General features: G+C 38.8%; 1 protein-coding gene across 2 annotated transcripts; it reads left to right on the forward strand.

The window, feature by feature from the left end:
* Positions 1–572: 572 nt before the first annotated feature.
* Positions 573–17,181, forward strand: LOC113232523 (pollen-specific leucine-rich repeat extensin-like protein 2). 2 transcript variants are annotated; one of them, XM_026467280.1, is made up of 3 exons: positions 573–1,577; positions 10,308–10,396; positions 17,072–17,181. In XM_026467280.1, exons 1-3 carry the CDS (start codon positions 755–757, stop codon positions 17,123–17,125), a joined length of 966 nt encoding a protein of 321 aa, XP_026323065.1. In that variant the 5' UTR covers positions 573–754; the 3' UTR covers positions 17,126–17,181. The 2 variants fall into 2 exon arrangements, with proteins under 2 accessions (XP_026323065.1, XP_026323067.1); XM_026467282.1 differs by lacking the exon at positions 10,308–10,396 and having other exon boundaries at positions 17,072–17,134.
* The last annotated feature ends 6,044 nt before the right edge of the window (positions 17,182–23,225 follow it).

Raw genomic sequence — 23,225 nt, forward strand, 5'->3', positions numbered from 1 at the left:
TGGTGAGCCTGCAGGCGGTGTATGAGGGCGGGATTTACCTGTGCGAATGCGACGCTGGCGTACGTCATAATTGTCGTGTACAGTCTCACCTTATTACGAAGGGAAAGTTTACTATGCTTGTTGAGAAGGGGGTGGAGGCGGCTTATTACAATGCCTACTGCTACTACTAGTCCTGCTACTAAGCCAAGGCCTACAGCCTACTCAAGTAACTAAGCAGTTTGCTTATGTATGTGTTATGTTTGCTTATGTTGAGTGTATGCGTTATTATTATTATTATTATTATTATTATTACCAGTTATGTCGACGATATTGAACCTCTGTCGGGTAAACCCCATCTCTCTTTTTCCACCTTCCTAATGCGGAGAAAAAGTAAAAGAAGTTTCCCCGTTTTAAACAAAATTCCAAAAATCTTGAAAGTGCTGAAACTGTATTCGCGGTGTTACAGTAAAAAAAATAATTTAAAAAAAATTCTTTATGGTTCAGGTGTATCTGCGAAGTGTCATTATCCTTCAAACATTTGTACAAAACAGAATAAAAAACGGAATAAAAAACGATAAATATTAAAGTTGACCAGCGACTATGAACCTGCCACCAAAATTGGTTTGCTTGCCTAAGGAGCAAGCATATTTAAAATTCATGGTATTACTGACATAGCATACAAGGAAATAAGATAAGAATCAATAAGAAATCAAGTAATAAAAGTAACTTGGGAAGTCCGTCAGATTTTCTGGAACTTTATTGCAACTAGAAAAAAATGTTTAAAGCATTGAAAAACATTTTTCTAAATAGCTTAATTATAACAAAGACTACTGGAACTATACCGCCATTGGAATGCCCGGCATCTTTGGTGACGCACCGTTTCCCAGACCCAGATTACAGCCTACAATACCGAACGACTAATTTCCGAAATCTTCCAGATAGAACAAAAGATGACGATAAAGAGAGCCCTCCTATTAACTTTTCTCATAATTCCGACTGTGGACGGCTAAAACAACATGCTTCACCTTCTCCTTATATAGATACGGACAAAAAGTACTTAGAACGGAAGTTGCAAAAGCAATTCGTTCTACCAGTTTCTTTTCCACCTTATGTAAAGAAAAAAGAAAAACATGTCTCTGAAGATCAAAAACGTGTTTCACCGAACGATCTGCTTTCATACTGCGTAGAAACTTCTATAACATCGCCGAAACACAGTCGATATAATTTAGAACGTTTATCAAAATATTTTCCATATCCACGTACATTGGTTTCGTGCCCAGAATCGTCCCCACGTAGGGCACAACCCCCTTTTCCGAATGATGATCTTTCTAAAAAATTGGATGAGGCAGTGTACCCACCTAATCCTCCTTGGCGAGCACCGATAGTTCCGTGTCCTGCAATGTATACTCAACCGTATGATATATATGAAAACCTGCGTTTACTTAAGTTACCGTCGTGCCCACCCTGTCCATCAGACTGTCGAGAAGCGTGCCCACCACCACCTTTGCGTTCCGAATGTTATATGCAGCCATGTGAAAGTACTCTTCCGTCGAAATCCTCTCCGCCACCCTTTGAGAGCCATACAGAACCAGAACCAGGTGAGTTTTTAATTTTCCACTTTTCAGTAAACAAATCTAGTGATTTGATCAAACACCTGATTTGGTAAGGTAAAATAAAAAAGAAATACGTGACATTCAATAAAATAAAAAAAATACAATTGTTAAAGTGATATCTCTAGTCAGTCGCTGATAGCTATAAAGGGACCTGGCTGAGTGAAGAAATAGATTTCTTTTTTTTATAGATTTCATTTTTCTCACAAATGGCAAAGATCAGCAACAAGTACAAAGAGAAAATCGTAAGGTCCGCTAGTTCGTTCCGTGGCTTAGTTGGCATAACGTTTGGCACGGTTTGCTGGAAGATATTGGTTTAAATCCAGCCGGATCGAAGGAATTTTTTCTGAGTAGTTGATTTTTGTATTAATAATAATAACGAACTAGTGGAGTAATTTCACAAAAATAATGAAATATCATGGTGGTCAAACACCGTGACATTAAAAACCTGAAACCTGAAGTTGCAAAACCACAGAGGCAGACGGACCAGTGTGAAGAATACGGCTTCATAAAGGTGATGACGAGGAAGAGGAAGCCCACCAGCCGCAACCTATATGGCATAGCACCGACAGGATCGAACTTTTTGCTCCGTTCGGCCATACCGACGACGCTGTTGTACCTGTCGCGACTACATTACTCCACAAAGTTTGAGGAGATAGTGATCAGTATCAGATTAAGCCAAATACACCCTGAAAGTCGAGCAGTTGGAGTCCCGCCACAACGTCAATTTTATTTCGTTTGTGGTAAGAGTGTCGACCGAATATCTGTCGATCGTTTTAAAGGAAGAGTTTTCGACCGAAGGGTGTCAAATATCGGCGATTCCGTGGCCTAATTACCTGAAAATCAGCTTGTGCCACACGTCGCCGACAAATGCACTTTGTATAGATTAGATATTCAGTTCATTATATTGTTATATTACATTGTACGTGTGTTAGTCCTTAATGTATATTTTGTATGAGTCATGTGGCCTGAATGAAATGTATAAATAAAAAAATACTTTAAAAAAAAAATATTTTCAACGTAAGAAAAAAGTTTATATTTTTAACGTGAATTAAGTAAAATATTATATACAACTAAAGAGAGAGAATAGATAGGACTACTTACATCTGGTTCTGGTGAACTCCAATTTTGTGACAATAAGTTTTTACACAATGACAAGTAGCAGCGATAATGCAAAGCGGCATATACGTGCCACTAATTCGAATTTGATGCGTTTAATTATGATACAGTAAGTTAGGAACAGAATCAAATATATCAAATAAAAGGACATTAAAGAACCTGTATACATATAAGTAAACAAATGTATGATGCGCTACAGCCAATGTAGCTTCAAGCAAGCCGGTGAGATAAATCAACGTTAATCTTTATCCCGCGGCATATACAACAATGTCTGACAACAAAAAGGTCCAACAACAGAGACTGATCAGGAAAACATGTACGTGGGGCGCACTGTAAGTTTCCAGAATGAATAAGAAAAAATACTATAAATGGTCAGAAATTTATTGTTTCTCAAAATATTCTCCGTTAGCGTTAATGCACTTTTTCATACGAATGAACCAATTTTTACCAACATTTATGCCACTTCTCCGTGACAATCTCTGAAACATATTTTTCATGCTCTTTGATAGCTTATTCAGGTGATGATACTCGTTGACCGCGTAACTGGTTCTTAATTTTTGGAAATAAATAAAGTCTTAAGGTGCTAGGTCGGGACTGTACCCGGGCGGCGTCGTGGTGAATGTTCACTGATCCCACGGCGCCGACTCAACCGGCGAGAGGGAAACCCGGGGGGGTTTTAGTGGGGTAGGCCCTCCAGTCTGAGGGAGAGTCCCCACATAACTCCTGAGTCTCCCTGGGCTCAGGGGTATCCATAAAGATTTCCCCCTGTCAAAAAAAAAAAAAAAGGTCGGGACTGTACGCGGGATGGCTCATAAGGTCAACGTTGTTCACCTTCAAAAATTCATTTCGTGACTGAGATTCATACGACCGCGTTTGAATTCTGCAAACCAGCTATAAATAGTCGTTTTGCATGGTGCTTCATCACCAAGAGCAGTTTGAAGCCGAGCGAAGCTCCGCTGAGCTGTTAAATTGCACTTAAAGTCGTAGAAAATCATATTACGAAAATTTTCACGAGTTAAATCCATGGTGATGTAGACAACCAATTTCTAAAATGACGCCACAATGTAAAAACAAGCGACAGTCAGATGAAACAAACTGTATTCTACAGCCAAAGAGTTCCATTTTCAAATGTTGTAATTACTTTATAAATATTGTTTATGTAAGCGGCCAGTTCCGGAAACTTATAGTTCGCCCTGTGTATGCACTCGTAGCCTCTGCTGTGCTGTGTCCGGGTAATCACAATATTAAACACGGTGGAGTAGGTATATGGTTCTAAACTTTCTGTTACTTTGGTGAACTCATGAAAATCCCAAATTTTTCAACTTAATTTCATATTTACGTTGGAGATATTAATGGTGAAAATCAGTTGTAGGGAGATGTTCCGTTTCAATAAAGTGTACTTTAGCACATAGCATGCATGGCGCTAGTTATTACGTCGCATCTAACTTCTGATTTATTCTCAATTTTGTTTACGCATTTGACATTTCAAATTTCTGTTTATTTTGTAAATGTTCTCGAAAAGCGCATATTTATCGATATCTTAGTATAATAAAACAGGTATGGTAACTCCATATAATCCTAGCAGAGCGGTTTGTATGTGTGCGCGCCCGCCGCAAGCAGTGTACGGACGACTGACGCACACTTGCGCATAAGCTCGCGATACATACGCATTGCATAGCGCTGGTCGTCTCACGCAACTTTCATTATTTTGCGAATGTATGTGTCTGTACAAGGCGCACACATACAAACCGTGCTGCTACGTTTGGTATGGTATGGTATGGTATGGTATGGAAACCATACTTGTTTTTATTATACTTTATAAGTACTATGCAAATTTGATTGTAAGGAAAGGAATACCTAGAAAAAAATTCTTTAAACAAAAATGCACAATAATATATTCAACGCACATGTCAGTTGGTTCTTTATCTCAGCAACAGTGGAATAGTAATTGCATGGCATCGAGTATATAACCAGAAATAGAGATAAAATGTAATTTAATTTGTTTGAAAACTATTCTGCCAAATCATTACGGTGACAACTCGATTCACAATTTCGATTCACAATTTTCGGACGGGACGGACGTGTGGCGAATAGCTCTCATATTTTTAGTTTATTTGTTTGTTTCACCCGTTGCCAACTTCCAAGTGCGGTTCTGCAAGTTATTTACTCTCGGACCCTCTCGTTTCGTCTTCCGTGGAGGTCGCTTAATGGTGGGCGCCATCTTGAGTCTGTCGCGACTGCCCTAGTTACAATTGCGTGAGTGTTGCCTGCTGACGGTGTTGAGAGTCGGACCCTCTCTTATTATCTTGCGCTGAAGACCATTGAGCGGCGCCGCCATATTGGACTGTGCTCGTCTGTTTCACTCGCGCCTGTTGGGAACGGCGAACCATCGCGACGCGGCCGTTCTACCATTGCGTGACATCAACTTTCCACTCTGTCTGGGCGCTGCTGTCGTGTGCCGTTTTGGAGGAACTAGTGTGGCCGCTTTTTGGAGTTTTGCGTGAGTCTCTTGAATTTATTGCTCTGTGTTGGATTTGAGCCTGCGGTGCGAAAACGCGAGTCCACCGTGTGTGCCGCTCGACCACGGAGTTTGGAACTGCCGTGGCGAAATAACTCGCTGCAAGCTACATTCGGTGACGTAGTACAGACGCTACGTGTTGAAAGACGTCACGCGGCTACGCCGCTACGCTGCTACGACCGTTCTCCGATAGACACGATTTGACCAGCGACACGCGTCACCTGCCCGGTTGGACATTGGAGAAAAAACGACCGTTAACTACTGAATTAAGAACTAGATCTTTAGAGTTATACAAAACAAAGCACCCGTAATTTGCGACTAAATCTGCAAAATGGATTGCGTGGCTTGTAAAAAAAGAGCGACCGTCAGCGAACGAATTAAATGTTGCGTATGCAAAAAGAATTACCACTATGGTTGCTTAAACATAAAAAGTGACGAGTATAGAAAACGCCAGCATGAATTTGATTTCTCCTGGTCTTGCCCTGAATGTAGAAACGTCACACGACGACACACTAAAAGAAACGACGATACTCCAGTGCGAAATGTCCACTATCCGCCGCCGAATTGCACATTAGTAAACACTACAAATTCACAGGATGAATCTCAGTCAGACCACAGTATTATGGGAGACACTTTGGACCCTGTACTATCTCACATCACTCAAGACACTACTGCAGTGAAAACTGTAAGCCCAGAAAGTTTGCCAACTTTACAACAGATTAGCGAATTACTGGACAAAAAGTTAGAAAGCATGGAACAATCCATATTAGGTAAAATTGCGGCTTCATTAGAAGTTTCATTAGAGATGATTAAACAAGAATCTAAATCCCAATTAACACAAATAAATAAGATAACAACAGTACAAGAAAAACTTCTATCAGAAATAGATAAAATAAAGAAGGATGTAAAAATATTAGAAGACAAGAACAAAATGCTACAAGCGGAATTAGAATACGTTAAAAAACAATATGAACCTATTCGCAATACTGATATGCATAATAACAATTATAATCAGGATTTCATTCGCTTAAGCCAAAATAATAACCAGAAAGAGAGATATGAAAACAGTAAAAAAAATAGTTATTTATGGACTTGATGAACTGCAAGAAGACGACGAAGATTATTTAATTAGTAGAATAACCTACGCTTTTTATGAGATCGCTGGAATAGATATATCAGGATACGTGGAGGACATCGCCCGTTTAGGAAGGAAAGGTTACCGTCGGCCAGTAGTGGTTGAATTTATTAGCAAGAGGATAACGAGAAACATTTTGCAGAGTACTTACTGCTTTAGAAACTCAGGATTGCGTGTCGATAAATACTTAAATGAAGAAGGACGAGCTAAAAGAAAAAAGTTACAAGAACGTATGTATGACTCAAGAAAAAATGGACACCATGCAATAATTCGTGATGGTGAGTTAATAATAAATAGGAAAATTGTGCGGTTTCAGGAAGCACAACCAGAACAATATAATAACACCGAAGAAATAGCAATAACACAGAACAACAACACATTTCAGAATAGAAAACAACAAGATATCAATAATTCCTTTCGAAACTAATTTCAGTATTATAATACAAAATGTACAAAGCATATATAATAAAATTGATACATTGAATAGCCTTATGCAGAAACACCAACACCAAGTTATATGCCTAACTGAAACATGGATCAAGGAGGCCCAGAAAGATTACATAAACATTGATGGATACGACATAGCTGCGACTTTCTGCAGACGTGAACGTCGAGGCGGCGGGGTGGCCATCCTCGTACGAGACGGGTATAGATATAGAATCCGGCAAGATATAATTGACTGTTCAGTGGAATATGTAGTGGAGTGTTGTGCCGTTGAGATTAAGCCAAATTTATTACTGATTAATATCTATAGGGCCGACCGTAACATAGAAATATTTTTTGATTTTATAATTAATGTTCTTTCTAAAGTAAAGTCAAATTGTCATTGTAAACATGTCGTCATCACCGGCGACTTCAATATCTGGGCTTCTAAAGATTCTAACAACTACAAAAGACTACAGAATATTATGTTCGAATACGATCTACACCAAATAGTGAATAAACCCACAAGAGAAACGAGTACTAGTTCGTCGTGCATAGATCTATTATTTACAAATAATAAGCATTTCAATATAGACGTTAAAGATTTGGGTATCAGCGATCATAAAATGATTACTTACAGTTTTAAACTATCTTCTCAAACTCAAACTCAAACTAGGCCCACTTACACCTATAGACGAAAATTTACAGAAAAAAATATTGCTTCATTTAAACAAGAACTAAGACTTACAAATTGGTACAATATATTGGCACCTGGAAATGATATCAATAAAAATTATAACCTTTTTGATAAAAAATTAATACAAATTTTAGATGCAAACATTCCACAAAAACGAATAATGTTTGCCACCAGGAATAAAAACACATGGTTAACTAAAGGAATCAAAACATCGTGTAAACACAAGAGACTTCTAAAAATAATAACAAATCAAAGTAACAATAAAGTTATAAAAAAACATTATAAAACATTCTCTAAAATCCTCAAAAGAAGTATAAAATTGTCAAAAAATATTGCACATTCTAAAGCAATGAAATTATCAAAAAATAAAACAAAAACCATGTGGAGGATAATAAACAAAATAACATCTAAACACAAACCCAAAAACCATCGTAATATAAAAATAAAACACAATAACAACAACGTTCAATGCCCACTATCCGTGGCTAATATATTTAATCAATACTTTGCATCAGTAGGAAATACCCCGCTGCAGTCTGGTGGACTCGGAACGGCACCGCAAAGCACTCAAAGCATACCAGTAATAACACCTGTTGTAAATTCCATGTTCTTAAAACCTGTAACGGAGGGAGAGATCTATAACCTAATCCACCGCTTGCCCAATGTGCTTAGTTGTGGTATTGATGGCATTCCACCAGTATTGATTAAGGCTTGTATACACGAACTAACTTCACCATTAACATTTTTAATAAATCAATCCTATAATGAAGGAACTTTCCCGGAGAAATTAAAAATAGCTAAAATTAAACCGATTTTCAAAAAAGGTACGAAAACTGACGACCCTAGCCAATATAGGCCTATAGCGCTGCTTCCCGTGTTATCCAAACTGTTTGAAAAGACTATGACCAACCGAATCTATAATTTCTTAGAAACATATAACTTACTCGATGAAAATCAATACGGGTTTAGAAAAAAGCGATCTACATCGGAGGCGGTATTTAAATATGTACAAGAGATTCTTAGCTATATCAATGATAAAAACTATGCTGTAGGAGTCCTTCTAGACATGTCAAAAGCGTATGACAGAGTTTTCGCATGCAGTCCTTCTCGATAAACTGCATGGAGTAGGCATAAGGGGAATAGCGCTTCAATGGATTAAATCGTATCTATCCGACAGAAAACAATGTGTACTAATTGACCATCATGACGATGATACAGGCGAAATAAAAAGCGTACTTTCAGAAGTAGTTACCACCAATTGGTCCATCCCGCAAGGCAGTGTAATAGGGTGCATCTTGTTTATAATTTATATAAATGATTTGCCTAAGATTTCAAACACGCTAAGTATACTATTTGCCGATGATGTATCATTGTTATTCAAATGCAAAAACATCGACCACAATACTATAACTGAAATAAAAAATTCTTTCAATAATGTAAAAAACTGGCTTCTAGAACATAATCTAGAATTAAATTTCAACAAAACGAAAATAATACAGTTTAAACCTTATCAAAAGCAACCATTAGATTTAAATACAATTATAAACAACCTCAGTATAGATGAAACAAACAATTTTACACTATTAGGAATAACATTAGATACACATTTAAATTGGAAAAATCATATCGATAACATAAAATCTAAATTATCAAAGTTTACTTATGCACTAACCGTTCTTAAAGCTAATACCAGGCGTGAATGTGCTCTATCGGCATACTATGCTTACGCTTACGCGTGGCTTCGTTATGGCGTAGTGATGTGGGGCCACAGCACTGAGGCAAATGATTTATTCATCTTGCAAAAGAAGTGTCTGCGCATCATAGACAACATACGCCCAAGGGACACGTGCAGGCCGCATTTTATAACTGACAAAATTCTAACATTTCCGTCTATATATATATTGGAAACTGTCATGTTTGTTAGAAAACATTTAAAATTTTTTGAATTTGTTGGAAGCGAACGTCGTAACACTAAACTAGTACTACCGATCCCGAAATTAGAAATGTTCAGGGAAAGCCCGCTCTACCGATGTATCTTAATTTATAATAAAATTCCGGACTTACTTAAGAAAGAAAATGACAACATACTTAAAACAAAATTAAAGTGTCTCCTAACAAATAGGTGCTACTATAGCGTAAGAGACTTCATGGAATCTACTCTCTAGTTTTAACTCTTGTATAACCTCTATTTTAAGAACCTACGTTTATATCCTGCTGTTTATGTACAATTCACTTTGCTACACCCCGACGGGATATGTTTGTACTTAGTATGTAATGCTTGTACCAACATTATTTGCAATAAATAAATAAAATAAAATAAAATAACTGCGCTTCGATTGGCCAGACCAAATTCGTAACAATTGACGGGAGTCGTCAATTGTTTCACTTCACATCGACCAGTTTAATTTGAGCTTTGCTATAATATTTGAAAATTGAAAAATTAATATTTAATTACTCATGAAATGTGATTCTGTTTGTTTTGTAATTAGATGTTTAGCTGTTTTTCCCACACCACCGAACGGATCAGCCCCCCATTGTTAGAGATAGTTTATATAGCGTAGAGTTTATTACAATAAATACAGAATATTTTTGGAATATAAGGAGACGTATACATAGGTCTGTTGTTGGCGCTGTACTATTTCAGTTTTCTAATTTGTGATTTCAGCGCATATCTAAAAGTGATATAAGGCTCATTTGCATGATGAGTTGCTAGGGATGAATGGCCCTTATTTCGTCTCTATTTCTGGTTACACACTCGATGTTGCCTGGTAATCTGCCGCATAATGAACATTAACACGTAACTAATTTTCTATAACGTTGTTTTAGGTATTTATACGTACTTGTGTCCGTGCTGTGGGTGCACATGTACCGTTCAATTTAACCTGCTACACAATCAGCCACATTCCCAGTACTACGTGAGTTGCCGTTAAATGTTATACTAGATTTTAATTAGCACATATCGAAATATAGGGTTGTAACGGAGCGTTAGTTCCAAACGACGCCGCTAGATAGCATTGATCACTTTGAAGCTATTTTTAAAACGCGGTGCTAAGATTTTCCTTCCGCACTATAAGTAGTTCAGCAAAGTATGTATTGTTGAATCGGATTTCCATGTGTATACGGCTCACTCTGAACTATGTTGGATATTTACTGACTACGGGCTGTGTACGAGAACCTACCGGACCTTCCGTTACGCCTTTTTTGTGCTGCCACCAATAAAGATCCGCTTATTCGTTTACTAAGCGAGATTTTTTTTCTTTCACTAACGAAACGAGCCTTTGCCACGTCCTCCTGGATTCCGTTATATCTCTGGCGACCAACGTGAGGTACAGGAATCTCAATCTGGAGAATAATTCTGGAAGACCATACCATAAGACATAGACCACCTAAGGCAAAGAAAACGCTTAAGTACCTGTAAAGAAGAAACATAAATCAATAAACATAGTAAACATGACTTCAGTTAATATGACCACTGAACAGCTAATAGATGCTGTCAACCATAACATCGGCAACCGTGGAAGCCATCCAGCAGCAGGTACTACCAGTTCGATCTCATTTGCTAATGCTAATTTTATCTTCGATGGAGCCAGGAACCCAGACAAAGTGAAGGAGTTTCTTACTACTGCTTCAATTTATTAGAAGGTGTAGAAAATATCTGATCAGGTTGCTTTGCAAACGCTGCCGCTTGTACTAAAGGGCGAAGCTTCGACTTGTTGGTTGGATATCAAGGATAGCATTTACACATGAGTGGAGTTCGGAAAACGCTTACATCACGCCTTCGCGCCGAATAAACCCGGATATTTTGTATTTCAAGAAATATTTGCTTGTAGGTAACCTGACAACATGTTAACAGAATCGCTCATCGCTAAGAACCGAGCATTAGATGAGGGACATCAACTAGACATCATCTACGGTCAACTCAATATAAACATTCGCGAGAAAGTGTCCCGCGACAGTGTCTATTCCTTTAATGACCTGTTGCAGGCAGCCTGTGGCATCGAGTCGACATTAAAAGAGAAACCAAACCAACTAGTTATAATAATATCCAACAAAACCCAAATGAGACGCAAACAGGGAAGAAGGCACGGTGTGGATATTGTAGAGTGGGTGGCCACACCATCGAACAATGCCGCAAACTCCATTGAATAATGCTGCAAACGCATTAGAGTTCAAGGGTTACAACTACGAGCTAGTGAACCTGTGAGGGATATAAAAACCGAACCAGCTGCCCCTTCCCCGTCTCAACCAGCATTCTCTTGTTCAGGCTGTGGTTCGCCTGGAGTCATACATAGTAGATGCCCTAAATGCCCAGCTACAAACCCGACACGTACAAAAGCTGACCGTATGTATTTTTGTGCTTTAAATATCAAGTCCGATGTTATTATGTCCCACACCAAATTTGACGCCCCTTCGTTGAATCTGGTAAGCATGGCGTTGCAGCAAGTGACGCGATCCGTTTTTTTACCTCAGTCAAATTGTGTAGGATCCACCGAGAGTACATCTTTTTCACACCCAAATGTTTGTGTAATATTGATTGTATTTGACTCATACGTATGCCTAAAGATGCCCGAATTTCATGGTATGTCACATGCCTGTCTTTTTGATCATACGGCGCACAGAATCCAAAAACATGGATTCTTCACAGTAGTGGACGGGCGACCATCACGAAGTTCGTCAATATCAAATGTCAAATTTTGCAAACCAGTTATAAATAGTCGTCTTGTATGGTGCTTCATCGCCAAAAGCAGTTTGAAGCCGGGCGAAGCTCCGCTGAGCTGTGAATTTACACTTAAAGTAGTCGTAGAAAATCATACTACGAAAATTTTACGAGTTAAATCCAAGGTGATGTAGACAACCAATTTCTAAAATGCCGCCACAATGTAAAAACAAGTGACAGTCATATAAAACAAACTGTATTCTATAGCCAAAGAGTTCCATTTTCAAATGTTGTAATTACTTTTTAAATATTGTTTATGTAAGTGGCCAGTTCCGGAAACTTATAGTGTGCCGTATGTATAATCGTAGAAAGAGCTGCAATGACGACATAGTACAATTTGGTAAAATATAGAACATGAAATTAGCAAATAAAAAAAAAGTTTTGTGTGTCATTCAACTTGCGGGAACTTTCACAACTATTTAAGTACGCTTAATGTGATTAGGAAGCAATAATCTTTGATTTATAATAAAAATGTTCACATTTAAAATTACGTAACGGATTTTTTATATCGAGAGCGCGGCCAAGCCGAGGGTGGACTGGCATGAAGAGGTTATGGCGCTGACTGTCAGAGTCGGCGGCCGCCGGTGCCGGTTACCACGCCGCGAGTGGGGACACTCAATTTCCGCCATCATTCGAAAATGCAACGTAAGCTGCCATAGATTTAACCAATTTTGTCAATGGTAAATCATGGTTTTAATGTTTTAAAATCAATTATTATTTAAAAATATGATATATTTGTTGAAGATAATATTTGTGTTCAATTTTTAATACTATTAAATTTAAAAAAGATTTATTAATAAATAATTTAACAACGTTGTAACGTTCCGTCACAATGTCTTAAGCGTTACAGTCCCAGTCAGTATCTGCAACAAAATAGTAACTACAATATTGTGCTACCAGAGGCTAGAGAAAACAGAACCCTGCTCGGTGTAGGCTTTATCCGAGATGCTGGCATGATCCTCAACGTACATGGTCATTTATTGATGCTCCCTACACTACTTACGATCTGATGGAAGAAGAGCGTGACGGTTTCTCGGTGGCTCGTGTGAAATGTGCAGCAACGCCATTTTTTTTTCCTTCCACCTGGACGGAATCAACCTTGACAGTTTAGATGATGACAAAAAGCAGCAACTAATAAATTTATATAAATTAAAATATAAATGTATTTTAGGATCTGTGTAAACCGAACGAGGCATCAACAACCTTAGCCGAACATTGCAAAAACACTGATAACCATAATTCAATCCCAGTACCATCCTGTAGACTCTAACCATTAAGAAGAGACATTCTTAAGAAAGAAAGAAAGTGATTGAGAAAATGCTAATAGATAATCTCAGTACAGAGTACTAAAAAAACCGACCTCAAAAGTACGTGGAATTACATCTATTTGCCAAGTTTTATTGAAATATCCCCTAGTTTTATTGAAATATCCCCTAGTTCGCCACTATACAGGACTTGATACCGTAGATAATAAAAATCGGTTCTCACTAATCAAAGTATATGCGTACGAGATGTGTACGAGAACGTACCGGACCTTCCGTTACACTTTTTGTGTATTGCCACCAATAAACTTCCGCTTATTTGTTTATTAAGCGCGTTTTTCTTCTTTCACTGACTAAACGAGCCTTTGCCACGACCTCCTCGACCCCGTTACAGGGTAGTTATACAAGGTTATTTTTAAAATACTAACAACCTTGCAGGACTACATTATTAACATCATAAGCAACTAGTGGTGTTCTTGTAAAAAAAATAGATATTAATGTATCTATTTATATTTTGTATCTTTATCTTGTGTTTGTTCATGTATCTTTTTATTAATATGTATTTGATATATCGAAACGTTACATCGTAATTTTACGATATATCGGAAGGAAGGAAATTTTACTAAGAGTAAATAAGTGAAACCACCAGTTTTGACACAACGATCAAATATATTTCTAACTTTATGTAATTCATTATTGTGATAATGTACAGGTAGGGTACAATAAAAGCTTAAATACTAGGAAATAAAAGTAGGATTTTTAAATTAGATTAATAAAATTGGGTCCCCGCGGCAAGGTGCCCAAGATGCTGGCATCGTTTCCCCTTTGTTTGGCTATGCTAATGCGTTGGGCAAGGTAGCTACCGGTTCTTAGGTTTCCCAGACAGTCTATTAATATCTATATGTATTTCTTCAATTACTGGATCCCAACACAATAATATCGCCCGCACACAAGCAATATTATTATGTGAGTGCGGCTAGCAAATGAGAATATAACCACTACATTACACTGTCAGATGATCAGCGAATCAGTGCTCGAAGTGCGTTTCATTTCTGGGGGCCTACCACAACCTCTTAAAACAATATTACTTTAACCTTACATTGACTTTTCGTACCATAACGCGCTTAAAGTAAGCTTATTTGAAATGTTAGAAGTTCGTACTATGACGCGACTTTGACAGTAAAGTAATATTGCCCTTATGTCAAATTTAGTAATCTTAAAATAGTTACACGAATGCAATGGAAACAATATTATTTTCAGTTTTATTGTTTTGATATCGATTTGTAATGATTAAAAGTTATGTTGAACTTATTTATTTACGTATATTTCTTCAATATTTAGTTTTTTTTGCTATATTCGCTGTATAATTGCTATAACAGTGAGAGTATAATATCATTGTGCTATAGTGTGAAACTACAGACCCCCTATCATCTTCATCTCTCTCATTATACGTTTTCAGGAAACGCCCTTACTTTTCCTTCTTTAAAGAGTTCCAACTAATATTTAATATAATATTAGTGTCTAAATTACTTAAATTAGCCATTATAAGCTACTTCTCGCAATTTGACAATTTATCCACTTTTCATGTCTGATCTCCAGACCTTGGCATTATGCTATTCATTTTTCCAATGATAATTACGTACTATTTAATCAATTTCACTTTATGCACTTATTTATTTCGTATTTAATATTTTTATACGTTGACATTGATTTATGGATCTGTTACTCCTCTACAATCTGTTCTTCCATAGATTATCCTATAAATTATATAATAAACTATATAATTCCTTTGATATGCAATTTTAGCAGTAGAAGCGTTTCCGCTTCTGGCATCTCACATTTTGGCTCCTCATTTCAAATTCAAAATTGGCTATTCGAATGTCGATGCTCTCTCTCGCTCTACCAATCGCTCGTCTTTCTTGTATTGACCTTGGAGGCATCTTGGTCTTCACCAGATCTAGTAAATATACGAAGTCTCACCTTTTCGAAGCCCTACACCTGGCCTTACTACTACCGCGCTTACGCGCCTGACTGATGACCATTTCCTCGATTGCCTCACGCTAAACCTGGTCTTCACGTTTACTCTCGTCCTACCTGGACTGTGTGCTTCACCTTCACCAAGCGAGTTTGGAGCGGCAAGAGTAACTGAAGCCGACGCTTAAGATGAAGTACAACTCCACCTCCGAGCACAAAGTGATATAATCCACTGCTGCACTACCACCGCCGTCTCGTCGTCATTCCTCGGTGCCCTCTGGTTCCGCTCTACAGCCGCTATTCTTACAACCTCGCTGCTCTTCGGTTCTGCACCTCTGTCCTCAGTCACCATAAGTGCTGAGGCCTCCAACTCCGTGTCTCCATCTTCTCCTATTTTCACTTTCACACTACACTTACATTGCCCACTATACCACGTCCTAATACTCTCAGTTTCTTTCCACCACGACCTTCTAGCTTTCTACTTCCACATTGCTACAAAACATGATAAATATACCAAAAATGTAAGTTTTTTGTTTCATCCGACTTCTTTAGATTTGTATTTGGTAGAATAAGTTCAAACGTGCAAGCGTCCTCTGACGACTTCCGCTTTTTACACAGAGTTATCTCCGTTTAGAGCGATCTATTTCAATTTTTTCATTTTTGTATGAAAATAGAATCTGACGAATTATTGAACTCATGGAACAAAAGTTGTTGTTTATGATTTTTGTAATACAGTCCTGTGAAGTTCTTAGTACTTTCAATTATTTATTTGTGCAATAAGGTTGTCACTAGACCGATACTTTGATGTCGCTTGTAAATGTAAGCGACATCATGTATCGTCCCGCAAGTCGCGCAATATCGTTGAGTGGTGTGTGTTGATCTAGTGGCAATCCTAGTGCACAATTAAATAATGTAGACCAACGTACGTAAAGTACGGGTAGTTCGAAAACTAGCACGGTTAGAAGATGTTGACTCCAGCCTTTTCAGTCCCTTCGAGTCTGTACACGTTGCAATACGTCCAAATGTCGTGGTAAATAAAATATATTTAAATTATAATGAAGTCTCTTAATGTCGTTACATCGGTATATTTTAAAATGACAAAGTAACAAAATCACTACCCATAGGTTTTGTTATAGTTTTTCAAAGTACAGTTTGGTTTCTATGATATTTTTTATTATATAAATATTGTAAATGATAAGTATGTACAATTGTTTATTTACAAAGAGCAACCCCTACACTTTCTTTTCTGTCTTCTTGAGACATCTGCCTCACGAGTGAGTGGAGGTGTTTAATCTATTTGACGATTTCAAGTGCAGTTAACTTACTGATCTATGAAGTAAAGACACTTAGCAATAGAATAATAATACAAATATGGTAACTCTATACAAACGTAGCAGCACGGCTTATATGCACATTCGCATAATGATGAAAGGCGCGTGGAAATGATCAACGCTTTGCAACTCGAACGCACTACGAGAGTATGCGAATGTGTGCGTCCGTACAAGGCACGCAACGAGCGCGCACACAAATAAGACACGCTGTTACGTTTCTATGGAGTTACCACGCTTATATTATTATACCATGACACTAGTTTGAAGTACTTTGACCTTGTTAATAATGGTGTCTTCTTTTTGCAGAATCCTCCTGCTCCAGAAATGTCCAACCACAATCAACAACATATTTCTAGATAGAAAACTCACCAAGTATCTGGGTGACTTCCTGGGATATTTTTGTTATTTTATAGTCAGTAAAATATGTGTAATGCTTAAATCTTAACTATATTTATGAAGTAAATAAATTATGTTCAAGGTCAAGATAAGGGTTTCAATAATTTTGGTCACTAATGACCGCTGTTAAAAATGATTGCTATTGTAAATTTTGAGTTCTGGAAGAGACCATTCTGAAAATGTATAAGTCTAAAAATGTCAAATTATTTCCAGACATAGTTTGTTATTTGTACTTTTGAAATCTTTATACAATAGTAACGCGCACTTCGTATGAAGAATAATTTCTGTATATAGGTAAACGTTAAGAACGTTCTCGATTAAATTAGCCTCCAAATAAGAAAAATACCTTGAGATCGTTGGTCATGCGGGCCTTGCGTAATAATGATAGAAAGTACGCTTGGTCCACGCGAATTTATTGTAGAAGTATTAACAATAGTGAACAGGTGAAGGAAAGAAGAAAGGAAGAAACTGTATTTGGAATATTATGTAGCTGCTATATAAGCATTTAGGTTTACATGATATTGGGATACGGTTTTACCTCTGCGAGAATTTCGACGGGAGTGACCAAGAAATCGAAATCGAAAAAGGACAATTTAAAAAGTTATAGTAGTGGCCAGACGCCATTTGGAAGGTTACCATCAACAATCAAAACTTGGTCGCCCAACCTATTTTTTTTTATTGGAAGCGCAGAGACTTCTCGGTATTAGTGTCGGTAGATACTCGCGAGTCCAATGCATCCAAAAATGATCCCCTAGACATAGGCCTCGTCTCTACTTCACTCGGCAGATTAGTTCAGCGTCATCAACTTCGGCCACCACTGAGTGAGGTGAAGATGAGCCCAATAGGAAATAAATGGAGTATATGCTCCCTCCTCATCCGGGCTGACGCTAACATGAGTAACGAACGAACGGTTATAACGTACGGGCGTTGCTACGAATCCACTTTAAAACCGTGAGACTATCAGACCAAAGAGTTAATTTCGAAATTTTAATTAATTTATGCACTTGCGCAATGTACGCGAGACGAGCTGCAATGACGGCGGCAGCTTGAAGCTCATGGCGCGGAATTGACAGTGGTTTTAGAGACGCGAGCCGGGCCTTACCACCAATGAGGCTGAGCTTCAAGGCTCCATCGAGACATTCGAAGCGCCAATAGGCGACGCATGCATAGGTGAGCTCACTTGCAACGGTGACAATGTAAAGCTGAGCCTGTGGATGGGCTTCCTTATGTGCTAAATAGTGTCTGTGAATGGCACTGGAAAGCGACGCCTCACTTTCTTGGAACCACGCATTCCACCTCGCAGTGAAAGCAGAAGACAGCTCCTGATCCCATTCGGTACATAATTGCCATGTTTTTTGAAATAAAATGCGACCGCAAATAGATAATAGCGTTAAGAGCCGAGAGGATCATATAGCCGCATCAAATGCGACAAGACGGAACGCTTGGTTAGTTTTTCCGGGTAGCTACCAAAAGTACTCCTAGAGAAGCATAAAATGTCTTCGCGGAAATTCCAGTCCACTCTCATCACTCGGACATTGAGCGAAGAAGCATCTGAGCAAAGATCGGGTGGAAGCAGGGAAAGGGTTTCTTTAAAATTTGACACCCACGATCTCATCTCTAGACAGGCTTGAGCATAGACGTGAGTGGCGTGATGTCCAAGGCCAGCTTTCTAGCTTCCTCCACCGTATTGACGCTTCCTAAAAAGTCGTCCTTGTAGTGGTCGTTCACGATGACGTCTGCGGCTGCCGGGTACGCCTCTATGCTCCTTATGCTCAACCTAGTGCAGTTAAAGACGCTACTGGCTGTGAAAGGGTTCCACGACGTGTGCGGTGGGAGGCCGTGAAGTGCCAGTTATCGATACCAATCAGTAACATTGGCTTGGCATCCTTGTAGCACAGTACGTCTGCGATATCAGGGAGATAATCGAAAGACTTCACGGCCTCGACTGCTACGGATTGTCTACTAAGGCCGCGATTGAGAATGGATCTAACATTCTTTAGTGAGTACGATCTGAAGCTGTGGCGTCCTTTCATTTCTATATCAACGAAGCTAACCTTTGATTCCTTGGATATACCGCTGATGCCGTCCACTATTATGCAACTCGTTCTGCCTTGGGCTCCGATAGCAGTAGTTACCGAAGAGTCAATAAGTGTCGCGGTTGAGCCGTCATCTAATAGGGTAAAGGTATCAGATCTACCTTTGGGCCCAGTGACGGTTACAGCGATGATCTTCAGCTGCGGTCGATTAGCAGGTATGGCAGAGATCGATGTGGAGTTGTGACCTACAACTTCACGGGCAGGAGACGCAGAAACAGCAACAGAATCTACGGACATTTTATGATTCAGGGTATTATGGCTTCGTTTACTTTTGCAGCCGTCTACTTCATAAAAGAATTTCCTGCACGAGCGGTACCGATGACCGCCCTTAACAAGACATTTGTGACAAGTTTTATGCGAGGTGACCCATTCCCACCTTTGCTTCGACGTCAGGGCGCGGAACCTTTTGCAAGTCTTTGTGACGTGATCAGATATTTCACGATACAAGCAGAACATCTTGTCGGTTGACGACGCGGTGGCTGCATGCCAGGACTCCTTGCAGGGCCAGAAGCTTCTTTGTAAGAGGCAAAATCAGCCCATCTCGTGCGAAGGAGAGGCATGACTTTTCAACTATTTCATTGAAAGTTCAGGAGAAGCCAAATATTCAAGGGCTGCAACTGCTTAACCGAGACGGTATTAGTATACGGCCGGAGGATCTTGCTAAATATGGTGTGAAGTCCCCAGCTGTTGAAAAAAGGTACGATGGCGCTGCAACGCTCGAGGAGGTGGAGATATATCCCTCTGCGTCCAAGGAATGGGACGGTTGGGCCTCGGGAGCGCTCTCGCTACTGCAGACAACGGTGTTGAGCAGTGGACCATGAAGCACCTGTACATTACAATAATCTTTGTTAGATTGTTCATTATTTATAATACCGTGTTCAACATTATTATATAACCATTTTTTAATCTCGATTGCCACGCGGTCGGAATGGTGAGTGGAGCAGCGGGTGGTGTGACGGCTAGAACTGACTGGCACATTCTAAGGCCTTTATTGCAGCTATTTCTGTACGATGTTCTGCTTCGGCCACAGAGCGCTCTGCTGCCAAAATGGTGCGAGCGTGCTCGTGCTCTCGTTCAAGATCGAGACGTGTTTGTACCCGAATTTACTACGGATCCGGGTACAGAAGGATCTACGGGAATCCTACCGGCTGCGCCAAATAAGTGACTGACCAGAAGATTAGTTTAAAAAAAACTTTATTCAAACTGACAGAGTGATTGCTTAGTTCTAATAGTAGACAAATAATCGATCTTAAAACTAATTTACAGACTTTATATATTATTTTATTCATTTGTCATCATGCGAGCAATTGGCACAGTTGGGCGTGCTGACAAAACGGAGGGGCTCCGGACGTTCATTAACCTTAACTCGCTCGCGTTTTGCATACTCGATCTCTGCCATGCGACGTAGGTGGACTGCCTCGGCTGCCAGCTTTTTAGTATTGATAGCGGCGGCTGGAAGTACTTGCATACGAAATGCTGCGCTTTTCTTCCATACCACGGGCTTTTGAGCGAGTCAGCATTTTGCGATAAAAGGGGTACTGAAAAATAACAAGAATTACTTACGTAATACCACACGCAAAGTGAACCTTGACGACGAGTTGCGGACACCAGCCCGTTACACCAAGTACCAAGTACTTACGTAGTAATTGAAGTTCGTTGAGTTCTAGGTTTTTGGGGTGAATCGCGTTTTCTTCTTTTTTAAATATTAAGGCTGACAATGTACGCAAACAAGCAATATTTTTCAAAAATAAAAATCATCGAAAAAATAAAATCCAATTCTTTAAAATTTATTTTAAAATAAAAGTGAAGAAAGTTATTTTATTTTCGACCACTTCTTGACACCACTTTATATTAGGAACTCATTTTAAATTTTAAATTTACGTCACAATATAAATTCAACCAGTAGCATCGTCGACAGTAGCAGCGATTCTACAAGGCGTCTAGTTTGAAGGCGCCCTAATATTAATTAGTCTTGGGTAGGACATGAAATTAAAATGAGTTTGGGCGGTACAATGTCCTACTTCAAATGAGTTGAGGTAGTGTTAAGAATGTTTGCACCTACAGCAATGACTTAACAGACGGGGGACGTCTTAATATTTAGGCACATTTTCATAACTTGATGGTATCAATCATTTGGATAACTTAAGTGTTATTATATAGTATAAATAAATGCTACTTTTATTTACTACTATGGTAGTGTGATCATATGATGTAAAATCAGCTGAAAAGTGGGCAGTGCAGGACAATCGTTGTTGCTTTTACACATGACATTTGACATTTTTATGACATGAGGTGTTGTAACAAAGAAACCAAGCAAATGGTACAAGAGAGTTGCCAAGTTGCAAGCAGTTGAGTTGAGTGAACGTGTAACTCAACACTACCTAATATGTCGGGGGTTAAAAGTTATATGTGAACAATAGAGCATTCTGTGTAAGATGTTATTAACGGTATTTGCTTTAGATGGTAACGCCACACTTTCGAAATATCCCGGAGGTTCCATTGTTCCGGTCTGGCTTACAGCGAAGTTTACAATAGGGGGAAGCTGACAACTCTATTCTCATTTATATATAAGTTTCTGTACGGTTTTCGGTACGACTGCTTTCCCTAAGTAATTGTTGTGTTCACAAATGCGCGCTTCTGCAGAATACCATTTATATCTGTCCAATACACACCTAGGAGTTCAATATAATTTAATGTATTTGTTGTGTTCGTGTACGTAGTTATGTCAAAGTGTTAGGTGTACTAGAATATCATGGCACTAAATAAATTTAAAAAATCAAGTGATTTTATCATGGTAATGTTAACCTAAGTAGCAGTAGACCTCCTTGTGAAAGAGTTCAACCAGGGAAGTACTGCCACCTTACTTATTTCGACCTTCAAGCAGTAATGTGCCTGCTTGGCGGCATAAGGTGGCAGTGCTTCCCTACACAAACACTTTCACAAGGAGCTCTACTGCTACTAAAAGGTCAAATGCGCACTTATTTTCATAAAAAAAGGCATAATACTGGCTACTATCGCAACATATTCCTGTTTATTCTTTTTTCAAAGTTAGTGATACACTCTTTGCATGGATAAAATGGCGAGAGAAGAAAGAAAAATATTTAAAAATGAGCAACAACCAGCGGCGTACTCTAAATGCGGCTCTGTCGCTGAATATCATATTCGCAAAATATCATGGTTTGCGAAAATGACATAAAGTCAACGAGCAGACAGCCCTGAATACAATTGAATGAAATCTCCAACACTCTTAATCCTGGAGGTCTATCTCCAGCAGCTCACCAAAAAAATAAATGACACAATAATGTAAAGGTTTCGTGAGTACATCAGCTATCATTTGTTCCGTCGGCATATTGCACCTTAACTCCAAGTCTTCGTTGTGAACAGCCTCTCGGACATAGTGATATCTGATATCCACGTGCTTGGTGCGCTTGTGAAACAAAGGTTAGTGGCAAGTTTGGCTGCAGACTGATTGTCATTGCACAGAATCATAGTCTCGTTGCGTTGTTCCCATTCTTTTTGAATACTCTAAAAATAAAAATAGCGCCAACAAAAAAAATATTAAAATCCCTAAGTCCACAAAAAAAGTGATTAAAATCTCTAAGTCCCCTTTGAAAAAGCCCTAGTCCTAAAGATTTTCGTTCTAAGTCCAATTTTATTTTAACTGTCTCCGTGGCCGAACGGCTATCATGACTCGGACTGCCACGCAGAGGTCCCAGTTTCGATTCTCGGACCGGGAGAAAAATTTATATGGCCTACATTTGGTTGTCATTTGTGGTTGTCTATGTGTGTTTCCATGGCACCCGCGACACAGTGTTTCCCTAGTGCGGAGGCTATGTTGAGTGTGTGCGTGTGTGCGTTGTTTTTGGTCATTTCTTCAACGTTTTATACAAAAAAGCCCCCAAAGCGATACTCGATTTCGTATTATTGTTTCCAAAAAAAAAAAACAAAAAGATTGTGCAATAGTCAAT

Source organism: Hyposmocoma kahamanoa, unplaced genomic scaffold (genome assembly GCF_003589595.1).
Source record: "Hyposmocoma kahamanoa isolate Upper Pololo Valley unplaced genomic scaffold, ASM358959v1 76, whole genome shotgun sequence".
NCBI lineage: Eukaryota > Metazoa > Arthropoda > Insecta > Lepidoptera > Cosmopterigidae > Hyposmocoma > Hyposmocoma kahamanoa.